The 16,120-nt window shown below is 40.4% G+C and overlaps 1 protein-coding gene across 1 annotated transcript in view; it reads left to right on the top strand.

Moving 5' to 3' along the window:
* Positions 1-2,700: 2,700 nt before the first annotated feature.
* DNAH8 (dynein axonemal heavy chain 8) overlaps positions 2,701-16,120 on the top strand; it is a gene marked incomplete at its 5' end in the record, with an annotated part of 267,299 nt that continues 253,879 nt past the window's right edge. Inside the window, 5 exons of the mRNA XM_019633277.1 lie at positions 2,701-2,836; positions 4,059-4,174; positions 6,053-6,159; positions 11,834-11,909; positions 12,881-13,076. Coding sequence (XP_019488822.1) covers positions 2,701-2,836; positions 4,059-4,174; positions 6,053-6,159; positions 11,834-11,909; positions 12,881-13,076 — 631 coding nt within the window. The remainder of the gene's footprint in view (positions 2,837-4,058; positions 4,175-6,052; positions 6,160-11,833; positions 11,910-12,880; positions 13,077-16,120) is intronic.

Below are 16,120 nucleotides of genomic sequence, written 5' to 3'. Positions count from 1 at the left end.
TACCAGTGAAAATGTCAGCAAGGTGAGACACCTCAGGATTCCCAAGAGTAGAAATCATCGCTACTGTTGGGGCTGAAGAGACCAGGGGAGGAAATAATGCTTTTACAGCCCAGCAAAAGCTGGAGCCAAGTGGAAAGGTTCATCTGGTAGGAGCTGAATTTGTGAACAGACAGCCTCTACCAGAGATGCAGCCTCCAAGCAAGGAGGAAGTGGGAAAGAAATATTTCACTGTCTCTCTCCTCCAGCTCTCCTAGCTTCTGATGGGTCAAACTCAAATGGAAATCTTAGAATAAGGGAGACCCAGGAACCAGCTACCATCTGCACAGAGCAGGGCATAGAAGAGCTGAGAGAGGGTTTGCAAGGAGCAAATGCAGAATAACCAGCATCTGGAGTGTCTGACAAAATGACCTTGACAAAGTTACAGGGATTATTTATAGTTTTCTAAAGTAAAGTTGAGTAAATAATTTTCACAATCAGAGCTCTTGGTACACTGTTGACTGCTTCTGCATCCATCTTTCCCTTCCATCATTGTGTTTCATGGAGAAAGTTCCCACCTTTTTAAAAAACCTAGGTCCCCCACATGGTCTCTAGATCCTGTGCCTTGCCTGCTTGCCAGCGTTGCTCCACTAACCTTCCCCCCTCTCTTCCATTCTGCGGGTTGCCTTTTCACTTTCATGATGAAAGTTTTTAATTTTCATGATGTCCAATTTATCTTCTTTTTCTTTTGTTGCTCTGCTTTTGGTGTCATAGCTAAGAAAACTTCGCCTAATCTAAGATTATGAAGACCTATGCCTATGTTTTTTTTAAAGAGTTTAATAGTTTTAGCCCTTACATTTTGGTCTATGACTCATTTTGAGTTAGTTTTTGTGTATGGTGTAAGGAAAAGACTCAGTTCCATTCTTTTGCAAATAGGTATTCATCTGTCCCAGCATCAGTTGTCGAATCCCATTAACTTTATTTTCATACAGTAGTGGAAACATACAGAAGACTTTATGCAATATCCTCTATTTTATTCTTGTGGGCATATTCTTTTTAAAAGATTATGTTAGTTTTGTTGAAGATTTTGGAACTACGAAGGGAGTGCCAAGATAAACATGTGTGTTCAGTCTGTCATACTGGATGTCTGGTTTTTTTCTTAAGGGATTTGAAAGCAAGCAGGGTTGGGATGGAGAGTTTACAACATGTGTTCAGTCTGCCGGGGTCAGCTGGAAGTGTCCACTTTCTTAGCACTCATGTTCCCTGCTAGACTGCAGTGGTTCTCAGCCACCTTTGTCATTGCAGTGTTTAACACTGTGTTGAATAAATTAGAAAGGATGGAAGAAATGAATGAGGAAGAAAAGTCATAGGAGTTGGTGGGGGAGGGGAAGATCAGAGAATGTCTTCTGGCGGGAGGAGGAACACCATTTCCCCTGAGACTGGAACAAGATGTGGATGGGTATAAATGGGAATGACAAACTTAGAAGTATCTCCCTCAATCCAGTAGCCAATAAAGGAACACATGAGGGCAGTGCACCAGTCATACAGGACCCCCCAAGGCTTGTCTAGAGAGAGATTTGCTCGACAGGCTCGGGTTCCTTTGCAGAAGTTGTTTGGAAGTTCCAAGCTGGCTACGGACTCCCATTTACTTTTCCCTTTCCTAAAATGTGTGGATGCTGTGAACATGTCAAAAGACCCACTCAATTTTATAAGGCTGTTTTCTTTTCTGAATTTAGTTCTCAACTTCTTCCTGAAGCTTTTGCTGACTATTAAAAAAGTTCAGAAAGGCAAAGCACAGGCTTTTAGAGTCAGTCAAAGCTGGTTTCAAACCTCTGTTTTTACCACCCACTGTATGATGTTGGACAAATGTATTATTCCTTCTGAGCCTCAGTTTTCTCATCTGTGACATGGGGACAATAACATTACTTCTCCCAAGAGGGTGTCATTTAACTAAATGAGTTAATACGCATAAAGCTCTTAAATTGATGCCTGGCACACACAATTGATGCTCACTTAAGAAACCTCATCTCATTTGCATCTCAAAGCAACACTTTGGGTTGTCCTTTTTTAAACAACTTCTCAATTTCAACTTTTGACATCTTTCTGCTCCCTTCAGCCTTCTTTCTTTTGATGTTTAAATGTGAATGTAGATGCCTATGAGGCAGATAAAGATCAAAGACTGAATTTTTCTTCTTTCTCCTCTGTTTCTTTGCATAGGCCTTAGCAGCTGTGCGTTAGCCATTTGGAATCTGAAACATTATGCTATTGGCAATGATCTCTAGTTCTTTTCTTTTTTTTTTTTAATTTATTTTTTTATTGTTAGTTTCAGGTGTATAGAACAATGCAATAGTTACCCTTTTCACCCTCACAAAGTAACAATCCCCCTCCCCTCACCTATTGCCTTCCCACCCCCGATATCATGCTTATCTATTACAATTCCATTGAATCCGTTCCCGCTCTCTACTCCATGTCCCGAGGTTATATGTATATATAATTATAGTTGGCATACAGTATTATTCAACATCAGTTTCAGAAATACAATGCGGTGGTCAGGCCTCTACATCAACTATGAAGTGGACTCCCCAACAGGACATGGGTCCATCTGGTCCATCTAGTTATTTTCAAGTGGTGCTAATTACAGTTCTATAAATTAAAGTCATCGTAATCATTTTAACAGTATTTTTTAAGTACCTGGAAATTAATAGTAATTTCTCTACTTAATAGACATACACAAAAGAATGGGCTGGTATTCTAAACCACAAAAGCAGGCATGTGGAAGAAGCTGTCAGAGAACTCATATCAATATTTGAGACTATTTATGAAGTGAAGTACAGTGGGAAAGCAGCAAAACATGTACCAGGTAAGTTCACTAGCTGTAATGTTTGTATCACGAGAGCTACAGATATATTCTCAAGTAGGCACCTTCTGCTTAGCAGGTTCCAAAATTTCAGACTCCCAGAAAGAGCATAAACTACATCATTGCATAAAATGTATAGGCACAGTGAACCCTTTTTATCTATTAGAGAATGGTAGGAACCCTTCTGAACTCCAAGTTCCCAGATTCCAACCAAGGACCTCTCTATGGATGGCACTCTGAGGTCTGCTATGTTCTCTGTCTCTGTCTCTGTCTCTCTCTCTCTCTCTCTCTCTCTCTCTCTCTCTCTCTCTCTCTCTCCCTCTCCCTCCCCCCCTCTCCCTCTCCCTCTCCCTCTCCTCCCTTTTCCTCTCTTCCTCTCTCCCTCTCTCTCTCTGTCTCTCTGTCTCTCTTCTCTCTATATCTTTGCACAGCATTCTAAAATGGCTGGAGACATTTTTAGTTGTCACACAGCATGAGGAGGTGTTACTGTCATCTACTGGGCAGATAACAGAGATGTTGCTGAATATCCTAAAAGCTCAGGACAGCCCTCAACAACCAAGAATGATAATAGTGCTGAGGATGAGAAACTCTGAGCTTAGACAAGCATCCACAGCATGTCTTCTTTCCTTAGAGTTTTTCCATTTAGTTGAATTAGTTTTTGTCAGAAGTGTCAAAAACACAAAAATACCAGCTCATTAAGTTAGAAAACTCAAAAGTAAACAAATATTTTAGAAAGACAATATGTAAAACCCTTCTCAAATGCATCGTAATTCTAGACGCTAAGAGTATAAAGAGTATATTTCTTAGTAGAATGACAATTCTATTGAGATGGGTGATTTAAATTGAATTCAAGAGTGACTCTGGGTGGTAAACACGCAATGCAATATATAGATGATGTATTATAGAAATGTACACTTGAAACCTATATAATTTTACTAACCAACATCACCCCAATAAATTTAATTTAAAAAAGGAATCATTCCTCCAAGAACAAATTTTAAAAATTTAAATTAAAAACTTTTTAAGAAGCGGTTTTCTAAGAAGGTTTGGCCATATAGAATAAACCAAATGTTGAACATTAAATGTTACATATATATATATATATATATATATATATATATATATATACACACACACACATTTCATATATATACACATTATATATATATATATATATATGTGTGTGTGTGTGTGTGTGTGTGTGTGTGTATTTTTAAATCTATAGAACCGAGGAAACATGTTGTTTTTGGAAGTGAAGCAGAAGATGGTGAAAACCCTGATGAAGAGGCTGGTACTGTGACGGAGGTTGCTGCTAATGATAAAGAAGATGAATTTAAAAAGGTATTTCTTGTGAAACAACCTCATTGAATTTCACAGAATTATGACTCAGGATTGTAGATAACCCCAAATGGTACTTTACTCAGGCAGTTCTGCAACCAACCTATGGGGATATATAACTAATTTGAGTTTATAACAGAATCCAGAAAATGAAATTTTCAGTTCTGCACTGTAGAATCTGGAAAGATAGCATTCCTTACAGTTTCCCCCAACATCATCAGCTTTTAATGTGACCTGTCAGCTGTGTTATTATGTAGTTACCTCCCCCTGTTGCAATTGGCCATGCTTTATTATATAGTACTTCTGGGATTGTAGTGCCCATCTGTTTGACTCAGAGTGGAGAAATTTTTTCTCAGTTATTGTGTTTAATAGAGTTACCTATATTGCAAGCCCAGATTTTGATGAACTTGGGGCCCAGGGATCTGCGTTTTTAACTAGCACCATGTATAGCCTGTGGACTCTCCCCCAGGAGAGACCCTGGGTGGGCAGATGTTCACATTGCGTTTAGATGTGTTCAGAATGAAGGCTGAGAAGGAGGCACAGAGTTTCTTGCTCCTTCTTAGCCCTCACCCTTCGAGGTATGCTTCAATCCTGAATGTCACTCCCACATTTGTCCTAATTCTTGCTTTCTCCTGCTCCTGTTAGTTTTCTTTTAATTCATGATACTCACCTTCTTATCATTCTTTCTCTATTTTACATTCTTTTACACTTTTTTGAGCACACACTATAATACGTACAGTTTTGGAAATAAACTACACAGGTTTGTTCCACTTTCACCTTCTTACTCAAGGATGATATCACCAATTGATCAGGAAACACTTTTCTGCTGAGTCTAACCATAGATTTCTTCTCAGCACCATGCACCAGGCAGCCATGATCAGTCTGCAGAGTCAGCTGGAGATAGGAACCGTGCTCCCAGCTCTGCAGATCTTCTCTTCCAATTGCACTGCCTTTGACACTGGCTGGAGTCCTTAGAGCAAGACTGAGAACCGTCAGAGCCTCTCGAACTGGGGGAATCACTTGAAGCTGCCTCAGTGCCATCATCTCCTAAATAGCCTCTGCCTCTCAAATCCACGTCCACATTGCTGTCAGAATGGTCCAACATAAATATCTGCCTAGGCCACACCTGTGCTTTAGCCTGATCATTCACTGGCCCTGACCTAGTCCTCTTTTTTTTATACCTGATGACCTTCCCTCTGACCCAACTCAACCTGACTCACCCAGCCAGCCTCAGAGGGGCAGGGTGCAGAGTGGAGACAAATAGTATGGGCAGAGACTGGCCCTGGATATGGGACTCACTGTGCAAACCAGACGTGGCACCCAGACTCCTGCTCAGTCTCCATACTTGTCCTGCACGCTCCCAATAAACTTGCTACTTCTCTGCAGAGAAAGAGGGGCTTGGAGAGAGGGGCAGACCATGGTCCCAAGATGGTGGAAGTTTCATCCCATATATTTTGGTATTTTATATTTTAAAATACATTTATCTACCAAGCTGAACATTTTGTGGTTGGAGACTAAATATCCTCTTATGCCCACACCCCTAAGCATTAAGTGCACCGCACTTAATAAGTGCTTCAGTTTTGTTGAGTGACTTCGTGAGTGCTGAGCAAACCACTCTTATTTTGAATAAGCCATTTTTGAGTTTTGGCTTTTCAGGAAGTCCTTATGGTTTGCTAGGGTCTTTATGACAGCAAACTTTTCACATATTGTTTTAAAAAATAAAGAAGTAAATTAGGATTGAACTTATTTCTACAATATAATTGAAATTGTGCAGTTCATTATATCATCTTTCACGTGACAGTTCTAATATTATATTCTTGCTTTGGGAAGTGTTAGAGTTTTTATTTTTTGTCCCAATTTTAATGTGATTTCTTACTGCAGGAATGTAAAGAGGTCTTTGCTTTCTTCTCTCATCAATTACTAGACAGTCTTCAAAAAGCTACACGGTTATCTCTGGACACAATGAAAAGAAGAATATTTGTTGCAAGGCAAGTTGAAAATATGCTAAATATGTCTGGTGATACTATCATAATATGCTATTAATAGCACCTCTTTATCAATTTATTTAAGAAAATTATAAAATTTAAAATATAGCATAGAAGAAAAGACTGTATGAAAACATAAGGGTAACACTATGAGAAGAGTGAGTGATCAAATGAACAACCAAGTTCCCAGCAGCCAGGACAAGATACAGAACACTGAACATGACCAGTCCCCTTACTGGTTATTTCTCTGCTCACCCAAAAATAACTACTATCCTGAACTTGATGTTCATCATTGTCTAGGCTTTCCTTACCGTTTATCACACATTGGTATCCCTAATCAACGTATCATTTAATTTTGCCTGTTTTGGGCTGCATTCAGTATTATGCTTTTGAGATTCATCTGTGTTGATCTAATTTATTTTCACTTCTATATGGTTGGAGCACACATAATCTATTTTTCCGTTCTACTGGTGATGGTCATTTGGGTTGTTTCCAGTGTGGGCTGTTGTGAGTAAAGCCTCTGTGACCATTCTTACACCTGTTTCCTGCTCCGCCTGCTAAGAGCGGAATACCTGGGCCCTGGGGTATGTATATGCTTCACTTTGCCAGGCAAGGCCTAGCTTGTGCGTCTCTGTGGCTCCTCATCCTTGCACACAGTTGGTATTGTTCAATTCAAAAAACCTTCACAGCTTTGGGGTGTGTGCAGTGGCATCTCATTGGGATTTAAATTATTGGTTACTGATGAGGTTGAACATACTTTTATTTTTAAGAGCCATTTGTACTTCTTTCTCTTCTTCAAAATGTGTGTTTTCCTCTCCTCTCTTCTCCTTTCCTTCCCTCCCTTCTGCTCTCCCCTCCCCCTCCCTTTACCCCTCCACCTCTTCCTCTTCCTTTCTCTCTCTCCACTTTTCCTGTCAGTTTTTTTATTGGATTGGATTTATTCATAGATCGATGTTCTCAGTGTATTACTTTGTTGATGATAATATAGCAAATACCTGTCTTTTAAAATATTTATCAGTCTTTTTCTTAGTAATTTGTGATTTTTATGTCTTTTAAAAGTAATCTTTCCCTACTTCATAATATCTTCTAAAAATTTTATCTTTTACATTTAGTGATTGATTCCATATGGTATTGATTTTTGTATTTAGTGAGAGGCAGGAAACCAATATATATATTTTTCCATATTGTTAATTAACCAAGCAAAAGTTGTTGAAAAATTAATTTTTCTTTTGGGAGGGTTATTTAAATTACATTGAATCTATAGATAAATTTGGGGAGAATTAGCATCCTTCCAGTACTGAGTCTTCCATTGGAATCATGGGTTACTAGAGTCATGGATATTTTTTTATCTTCTTTAATATTTCTCAATTAAGTTCTATAATTCTCTGTGTAAAAGTCTTGCACATTTTTATGAGATTTATTCCTTGGCTATTCATTGTTGAATTACACTGTTAAAATCTCCCTAGAGATTGTAAACTTGTCAAATTTTCCCTTCTGTTTTGGTCAGTTCTTGTTTTATGTATTTTAAGGCTATCCTTTAGGTATATACAAGGTCATAGTAGTTAGATCTGCTTAGGGGACTGTTCCTTTTATTTTTATTTGGTGAAGCTCTCTATCCATATTAATCCTGATTCCTTATAGTCTTTTTTAGCCTATCATTTATTTTATTTTCCCAGGTTTTTTGTATATCTTTTTGTATCCCTTCATTTAAATCTTACTGTGCAGTTTTTGTCTTATCTCTTAAAAGCATCATATACTTGATTATTTTTATTCAATTTGATTATCTCTGCCTTTTTAAGTAGAGTTCAGTCTGTTTTCATTTACCGTGACTTTCTGATACAAATACATTTAATTTATGACATTTTATTTTGTGTTTTCTTCTTAACTATCCTTTTTCTTTGGTTCATTTCATTATCTCTGTTATCCTTGGGATGGGTAATTTCTCCTTTTATTCTCTTTCCTATACTTCAGTTCTTTAAGCAGTTACTCTTAAATTTAGAATACACATATTTAGCTCCAGCTTTCAAAAGTACTATCTATGGTTGATGAGAAGTCTGTAATAAGTCTAACTGAAGATTTTTTTTTCTTTTTAAAATATTTGTTTATTTATTAAATTTATTGGGGTGACCATGATTAGTAAAATTACATAGGTTTCAAGTGTACATTTCTGTAATACATCATCTGTATATTGCATTGTGTGTTCACCACCCAGAGTCAGTTCTTCCATCACCATATATTGGGGAAAAGGGGATCAAATATACAGTGATGGATTGTTTTTTCTCCTTAATGTTTTGCAGGTTTTTTTTCCCATTGTAGAGTTATCATTATTTAACCCTGCTTTGTTTTTAGAGTGACTTTCTATCTGAGGGTTTATAGTGTTCCTTAATTCTGAAAATTAGCAATTTCCTCTTCAGTTGTTGCTTCTGGTACATTCCCTTCATGCTCTTCTTATGGAACTCCGAGTAGCTGAATGTTGAATGGATTAACCATATAATTGATTGTCCCAACTAGGACACTGTTGAATGGAGGGGCGCTGTTCTGATGAAGTGCCAGGACAGAGTGAACTGGAACTGTCCTGAGCACTCTGGCTGTGCAGTCATGTCAAACGTTGAGGCTTCTCCTCCCCAGCTCCTAACTACCCTGTCATATATTTTGTCTTTTTGCACTTCTGGGTTACATTATGGGTAAGCATCTCTGTATCTCATCTAAAGATGATCTCATCTATTGCATCTTAAATATTTTAGTTAATATTTCTTATTATCCTCCCGATATTGTATCATTTCTGCCTCTTTAGTTGAGCAATTCTTTATTATTATTTTTTTAATATACTGTACCTCCATTTATCTCTTTGAACATTCTCCATATACTTATTACAGAGTTTTTCATACTTCTGTACATTGAATTTTATCTGGAGTGAGTTTCTGGTTCAATTATTGAGTTTTTTCATTCTCTTTCTTACTTTCAAACCTAGGAATTTTACTTTGAAGGCCCTCTTGAGCAGGACCTTTTGTTTGTTTTTGTGTGTATCTCCCTGCTTTCCTCTCTCCCTATCTAGGAGTTTCACTTTTGCCTTCACATGACTTTGGAATCTGGAATACAGAACCAGGTTGTGTTGCTTCAGGGTTACTGCCCCCTGAAGAGATCCTGGGATATGGCAGGTTCCGCTGGCGAGCACCCTGCTCAGTTGCTTCCTGGGGATGCTGTGGATTTGCTTCTGTCACCCCAGGCTCACAACTTCTGGAAAACCTCTAGCTCCAGACGAACTTAATTCTGTTGTTATTTTGCCCCTCTTTACAGGCAGGAGGACTTCACTTTAGTTTCTGGCTTCAGTTAGCAAGCTTGGCTGAGGTCCCATCTCACATGGAATGCTTTCAGTCCCCTACAGACCACGAGAGCCAACCTCCCACTGTCACTGCCTGTGTCCTGACCAGAGCCTGGCCAAGCTGTTTGTGTGTTTCTGATCCATTTCTGGTTCATGGAGATGTTTATCTTGTATTTGCACATTCTCACATCCTTTATATTCTATCCATGATTATGATGTATTTGACCCAAAGAGGCATTTTTTGAAGTCTGAACTCTCTATGCCACATTGATTTACAAGTCCTGCAGTATTTAAGTCATTTTTGAAGAGATGCATGAGTATAATACTTCAGAATCATCCCTGTCCCAAAAGTCTTTCTCTTACCCTCCCACATGAATGCCTAGTTTGGTCAGTTTGAATCATCATCTCTTTCTTTCACACCCTACAAATTCTATTTCATTGGTTTCTTTTGTTTCTATTTCAAATGAGAGTTCTGCTGCTAATTCGATTTGCTTTTCTAAGTAACGACCTGTTGTTTGATGCTTGCAGGATTTCCCATCTTATTCTGGCAATTCACAAATTATGTGTTTAGATGTAGGTCATTTCCCCCCATTAATCTGTTGGGCACACAGGGAAACTTTACAAGATGATAAAGCCAATCCATTCTTAAGATTAGAGAAAGGCTATGCTTTAATTTTCATATGTTGGATTTACATGCTGGATCTAGGTCATAAAGCATTTCTGAGCTGAGTGACCCTCTATAGGTCACTTAACCTCTCCCTGCCTTGGTTTCCTCATCTACAAAATGGAAATAATCACAGGATCTGCCTCACAGAGTTAATGTGAGCATGAATGTGTTAACTCATGGAAAGCTTTTGGAAAAGTGTCTGGGAAACATTACTTATCTTTATCCTTTCTCTCACCATTTCTTTCAGTACTCTTTGTATTTTGCATCTGAACTTTTGGATAATTCCTTAAGCTAATCCTCTAGTTTGTCAAATAACTTACTGAATAATCTAGTGTACTATTCACTGCTTATTTTATTTCAGCTGTTTGTTTATATACAAAACTCTTGTTCTTAGATTGTGCCTTTTTAGATACAGTCTATACTTTTCTTTATTGTTGCATTTTGAATTTCACAGTGAGGCTATGAATTAGAAGCGTTTTTTTTCTTTGTTTACATGCTTTTAGTTCAAAGAGTGACTTGTAATAATATGCTTTCCTGGGAACCACTGGTCCTGAATGCTAAAGTTGGGTCTCCACTTTGAACTGCAGAGGCTTTAGGTTTTTTGTGCTCTCCCCCATCCGTGCTTCCTCTGATTGTGTTTGTGAATGGAAATGTAGTTTTTCAGTAATGACAGATTTTCTGGCTATGGAAAGTATACATTTATGATAATTTTATCTGGGATGAGGACAGAGGTCACAGCAGAGGGAGAAAAGCAAACCAATTTGTAGCATTGATGTATCTCCTTCATTACATGCAGTCATGTGTCTATACTTCTGTTTGTATGTATTTCTGTCTGAGCATGAGCGATTTTGTTTAAAAAGGCAGTTTTGGGAAGGCTTTGACCAACAACCCCCTGTTTAATCTTTCAAAAAAGTATGTATAAAAAAGTACATGGGCCGGCCGAGTGGCGCATCGGTTAAGAGCTGGCTTGGGATGCTAGAGGGCGCCGGTTCGGATCCCACATATGAGGGCCAGTGACACTGCTCTCTACAGCTAAGATGCTAAACAACAACTCAACCTGGAGCTGAGGTGCCAGTGAGTCGCAGGCCATGGCAGGTGGGTTGCCATGGGCTACCGTGTGTAGCCAGCAGCCAGCGTGAGCGGCCAGCAGCTGCAGTGAGCGGCCGTCCAGAAGCCGGCGACTGATCTGCCTCGCCCAGGAAGAGCGCAATGATGGTGCCGACTTGGGCCAGTGAAGCAACGTCCTCCACAACTAGACTGAAGAACAAAAGGACAGCAACTTGTCTGTTCCCCTTCCCCCAATTCCCCAATAAAAATCATTTAAAAAAAAAAGTACATAAAGGCATATGCTTTTTGTTGATGATCTTGTCCTCTTGTCCAGCATCTGTTACAAGGCTGGGAAAAAGGGGTGATTTTAGTAAACATTATTAAATGTTTATTACTGAGTTAGGACAACATTAAAATACTAGAAAATGTATATGAGACTCATATTTTACTTCTAAGAATATTAACTTGCTATGTTTTCTTAGTTCTCTGAAATTTATGGTTCCATTATAAATAACATTCTCTTCATGTAGTTCAGTATTTTAAAAATGGTCTTTATTTTTAGGATTGAGTGTGATAGCATAGCAAGTGATTTATGAAATTATAGGTTGAGGTTTATCATCGAAATGTCCATCTTATTACAGCCTATATGGACGAAAGCGGTCAGAAGATGTTATTTCCTTTTTAAAAACTGAAGTGCATCTTGCCATTCCTAACGTGGTAAGTATTATTAAATAGTCAAATGAATGCAGTGGTATTTTGGGAATGTATTTGAGAAGTATAGCATTAGTACTGAACTTTCATTTATGGTAACCTTTTAGTCCTATGTATTTTTGGACTTCACCTCAGTATTTAACAAAAATCAAAATATTATCATTTATATCTATTATAAAAAGATTGCTCTCCATAGCTCTTGGTATACTGAGGCTGGTGTAACAGTTGAGCAGTTGTTCAGCCATCAGTTAGCAATTATTCTAAAAATATTGCTTTTTCTTACTTCAAACTTTAAATTATCTAAATAAGACCATCTCAGAAGTCCAAATCCATACCCCAAATACATGATTGTGAGGCAACCCACTAATGATGGTGCAATAGAAAGAAAGAGAGAGCCTATGCTCTGAGCTTCTTCGATCTCTTGTGCTTTCTCATGGAACTTATCTCTACCACCACCCCAGCTGCTCGCTGGCATCTGGAACCCCGAGGCACACAGGATGACTTGAGGTGCATTCTTTGAGGAGCCAAGAAATGGGGCCAGGAAGGGGCAATCTGACTCACCTAATAACACATGTACATGGTCTGGCCTCCCGGAGGACACCTCGTCTGCTTATTTGGCATATTTCAAAGAATTGAGATCAGAATCTTGGCAATATTGCTTCTTCAGCTATTTTGTTTCATGAACATCCATCATATAGTCTACAGTTTTGAGCTGCATTTAGACACCATCACATGGAAAGCATGACAAGCATTATGTTTGACCTTTTTTTCTGCAGGAATTGATAGAAGGGGAAAACTTCAGGATAGAGAAACTCTGCATGCGTTTTGCACTCCACTCACACACCCCTGTCTTCAAAACCGCCTTTTCCTTGGCCAGCTGAGGTTTTCCCCACTCAGTGAGGAAAGCGGGCAGTGAGACTCAGAGGGATGGGTTTTATTTGCCAGATGTACCAGGAACTTGTTTCTTCTTTCCACAGGTGATGGTTCCTAGTTTAGATGACATTCAGCAAGCCATTAACCGAATGGTCCAGTTAACGCTGGAGGTCAGCAGAGGAGTGGCTCACTGGGGGCAACAGCACACCCGTCCCATGAAGACTGTTGTTACCAGCCCAACCCGAACCGCTGCTGACCTGCCCCATGCAAGCACAGGAAAACAGTTTAAGAAGGAAGAAAGTAAGAATGTTAAATCTCAGATAAATAGACTCTTAGAATTATAATAATTAGTAAGTGCTCTTTCTGACTTTTTTTCTGGGTATGACAGCATATGATTTTTAAAAGTCATTTTTGTATGTTTATTTGTTAAATTTTGCATTAAGAAAACTGGTGTTTGTATGGTGCCAAGATGGTGGTTTAGGTAAACACTATGCCTACTGCATCCCAGGATTACACCAAAATTACAAATTATAGAACAATCAACCTCAAGAATCACCTGAAGACAAACTAAACAGAATCCCTATAACTAAGTATATAAAGAAGAGGCTGCATTGAGGCTTGTATGAGAAGTGGAGATGCAAAACAGGCTGACCCCAAATCCACAGAGAGTGGTTGAACACCGGGAGGGACACTTTGGTGGCACGGGTCCCCCTGGAAGAGAGAGGGGTCCAGCCACACACTGGGCTTCCCAGCCCAGGGGGCCTGTGCCAGGAAGAGGAGTTCCCAACTCTGGCATTGAAAATCAGCGCGAACTGTCTGCCTGTCCTGGTGAGACAGAAGGTGGCTGATAAACCCAGAAGCCCTCTTAAAAGGCCCGCACACAGATATACTCACTTGTAAGCACTCATCTGGTCTCCGGTGCAAGAGCAGCAATTCAAGAGACGCTAGAGACAAATGGGGAAATACTGAGTTGTGCGGCTTTAAGGCGAGGGCTGGAGCCGCCGTTATCCCTCTGAGAAACCTGCCTCGCCTGTAGCCTACAGCAGGGTGCCATCTTTTCTATGTTGAACCCTCCCTCAAAGGGCCAAATCTGAGACCACAATGGTCTGGTAAAATCCATGCATATGCACCACCTTGGTGATGCCCTGGTTTCCAACCCCACACAACTGGTACTGTATTGCTTGGGGCACTTTAGGCTACTGAGTGGTGGCCCCACCCCACATGCAGTGGAATACTTTTACAGCAGTGGACGGTCTGCAGCTCCCCAGACAACTTTTGGTGGTGGGCAGTGAGCCACAACTCATACCCCAACCTCGCTTAGGCAGCTCTCAGGGATCTGTGAGCTCTAGGTGAGTGGTGGCTGTTCTCAGGGCATTTTTGTGAAGTGGTCAAGGGCCCAGCACTGGTACAAGAACTGAGACTGCATTAACTGTGCAAAACCCATTGCTACACCCCATAGCTCCCTGGAACCCCGCCCCACCCATCTAGAGCTGCACTGCTGATGGCTGTCTTGGTGCCTGGGTGGCCAGCCCCACCCCATAAGCCATGGAAGCCTTTATAGCAGCAGACAGCCTGTGGCTGCACAGGAAACTTGTGGTGGTGGGCAGTGAGCCACAACTTACACCATGGCCTCTCTTTGGCAGCTCATGGGGATCTGTGAGCCTGAGGTGAGTGGTAGCTGGCTGCGGTATTTTCAGGGTGCTGTGTGAAGTGGTCACAGGTCATGCACTGGATCTGCATCAACTTTCTAAACACCACTGGCCACATCTCATGACTCCCTGGGACCCCCACCCTGCCCAGCTGATGCTCCATTGCTGAGGGCACTCTCAACACCAGTCACCCAGCCTGGCCCATGCGCCTAAGGAGGCTCTTTCAACCGCTGGGACTTATAGGCAGCTGGCAGGTGACAATAGGCCTCTGGGACCCTGGGCCTTTTGCTAAGCGGCCTCGGGCCCACTACTGGTGGCAGCCAGCCTCAGTTCACAGCAAGGCACAGGCAGCGGCCAACCACATAAAGCTTTTTGTCCCCAACCAGGTAACCGTGGGCCAGTAACAGGCAAGGCTGAAATTGGCCTGCATGGGACCCCCTCCTAAGAGAAACCAAAAATAACACATGCAGAGGCTAGCTTTTAACCACACCAGAGTACTACTTGGTTAGCCCCACAAGGGGCATACCCAAAGGGGCATCCTAACAGGCATAAGAGCCATGGGGGTGATGCCTCCTCTGAGGGGTCAGTCCCCACACAGCAGCTCATGGACTGTGGACGTAACCAGTCCTCACAGTCAGTCAGCCTGGAAGTCAGTACCACCCACTGACACACCAAAAGCAATCAAAACTTGACTACAACAGGAGAATACACATAACACACTCAAGGGACACTCCTAGAACACATGCACAGGAGATCAGGGAGATGGCGCCATTGGATGAAACAAGACACATACAGCATAAGGTCACCCAGCAAAGACTTAGAGACATAGGAGGAGATCTACCTAATACATAGAAGCAAACCCAGAGAGATAGAAGTATGAGGAAACAAAGAAACATGTCCCAAATAAAAGAACAATCGAAACCTCCAGCAATCGAATTAAATGAAATGGAGGCAACCAACCTACCAGAGACAGAGTTTAAAACACTGGTTATAAGAATGCTTAAGGAACTTAGTGAAAACTTCAACAAAGAGATAACAAGCATAAAGAAGGACAGAGTAACTATAAAAAATAAGTAGTCAGAAATAAACAATAACTGAAATGGAGAATACACTAGAAGGAATCAACAGCAGATTAGATGAATCAGAGGATTGAATCAGTGATTTAGAAGAGAAGGAAGCAGAAAACACCTAATAGGAAAAACAAAAAGAAAAAAAGAATAAAAAGAAATGAAGATAGTTTAAGGGCTCTGTGGGACAACATCGAGCATAGCAACATTCACATCATAGGAGTACCAAAAGGGGACAAAAGGGAACAAGGGATTGAGAACCTATTTGAAGAAATAATGATTGAAAACTTTCTTGACCTGGCAAAGGAAATAGACATACCAGCCCAGAAAGCACAGAGAGTCCCAAACAAGATGAACTCGAACAAACTCACACAAAGATATATCATAATTAAAATGGCAAAGGTTAAAGACAAAGGAGAGTCCTAAAAGCAGTAAGAGAAAGACAGATAGTTATTCAAAAGGTAGCTCCGAGGTTATCAGCTGATTTTTCTACAGAAACTTTGCAGGCCACAAGGGAGTGGCAGGAAATATTCAAAGTGATGAAAAGTAAGGGCCTACAACCAAAACTGCTGTACCCAGCAAGGCTATGTTTGAAAAAGAGAGAGAAAAAGAGCTTCCTAGATAAGGA

This window comes from Hipposideros armiger, unplaced genomic scaffold (assembly GCF_001890085.2).
Source record: "Hipposideros armiger isolate ML-2016 unplaced genomic scaffold, ASM189008v1 scaffold_1270, whole genome shotgun sequence".
Classification (NCBI taxonomy): Eukaryota; Metazoa; Chordata; class Mammalia; order Chiroptera; family Hipposideridae; genus Hipposideros; species Hipposideros armiger.
Note: the sequence above shows the minus strand (reverse complement) of the source record. Positions and strands in the feature narration are given on the sequence as shown.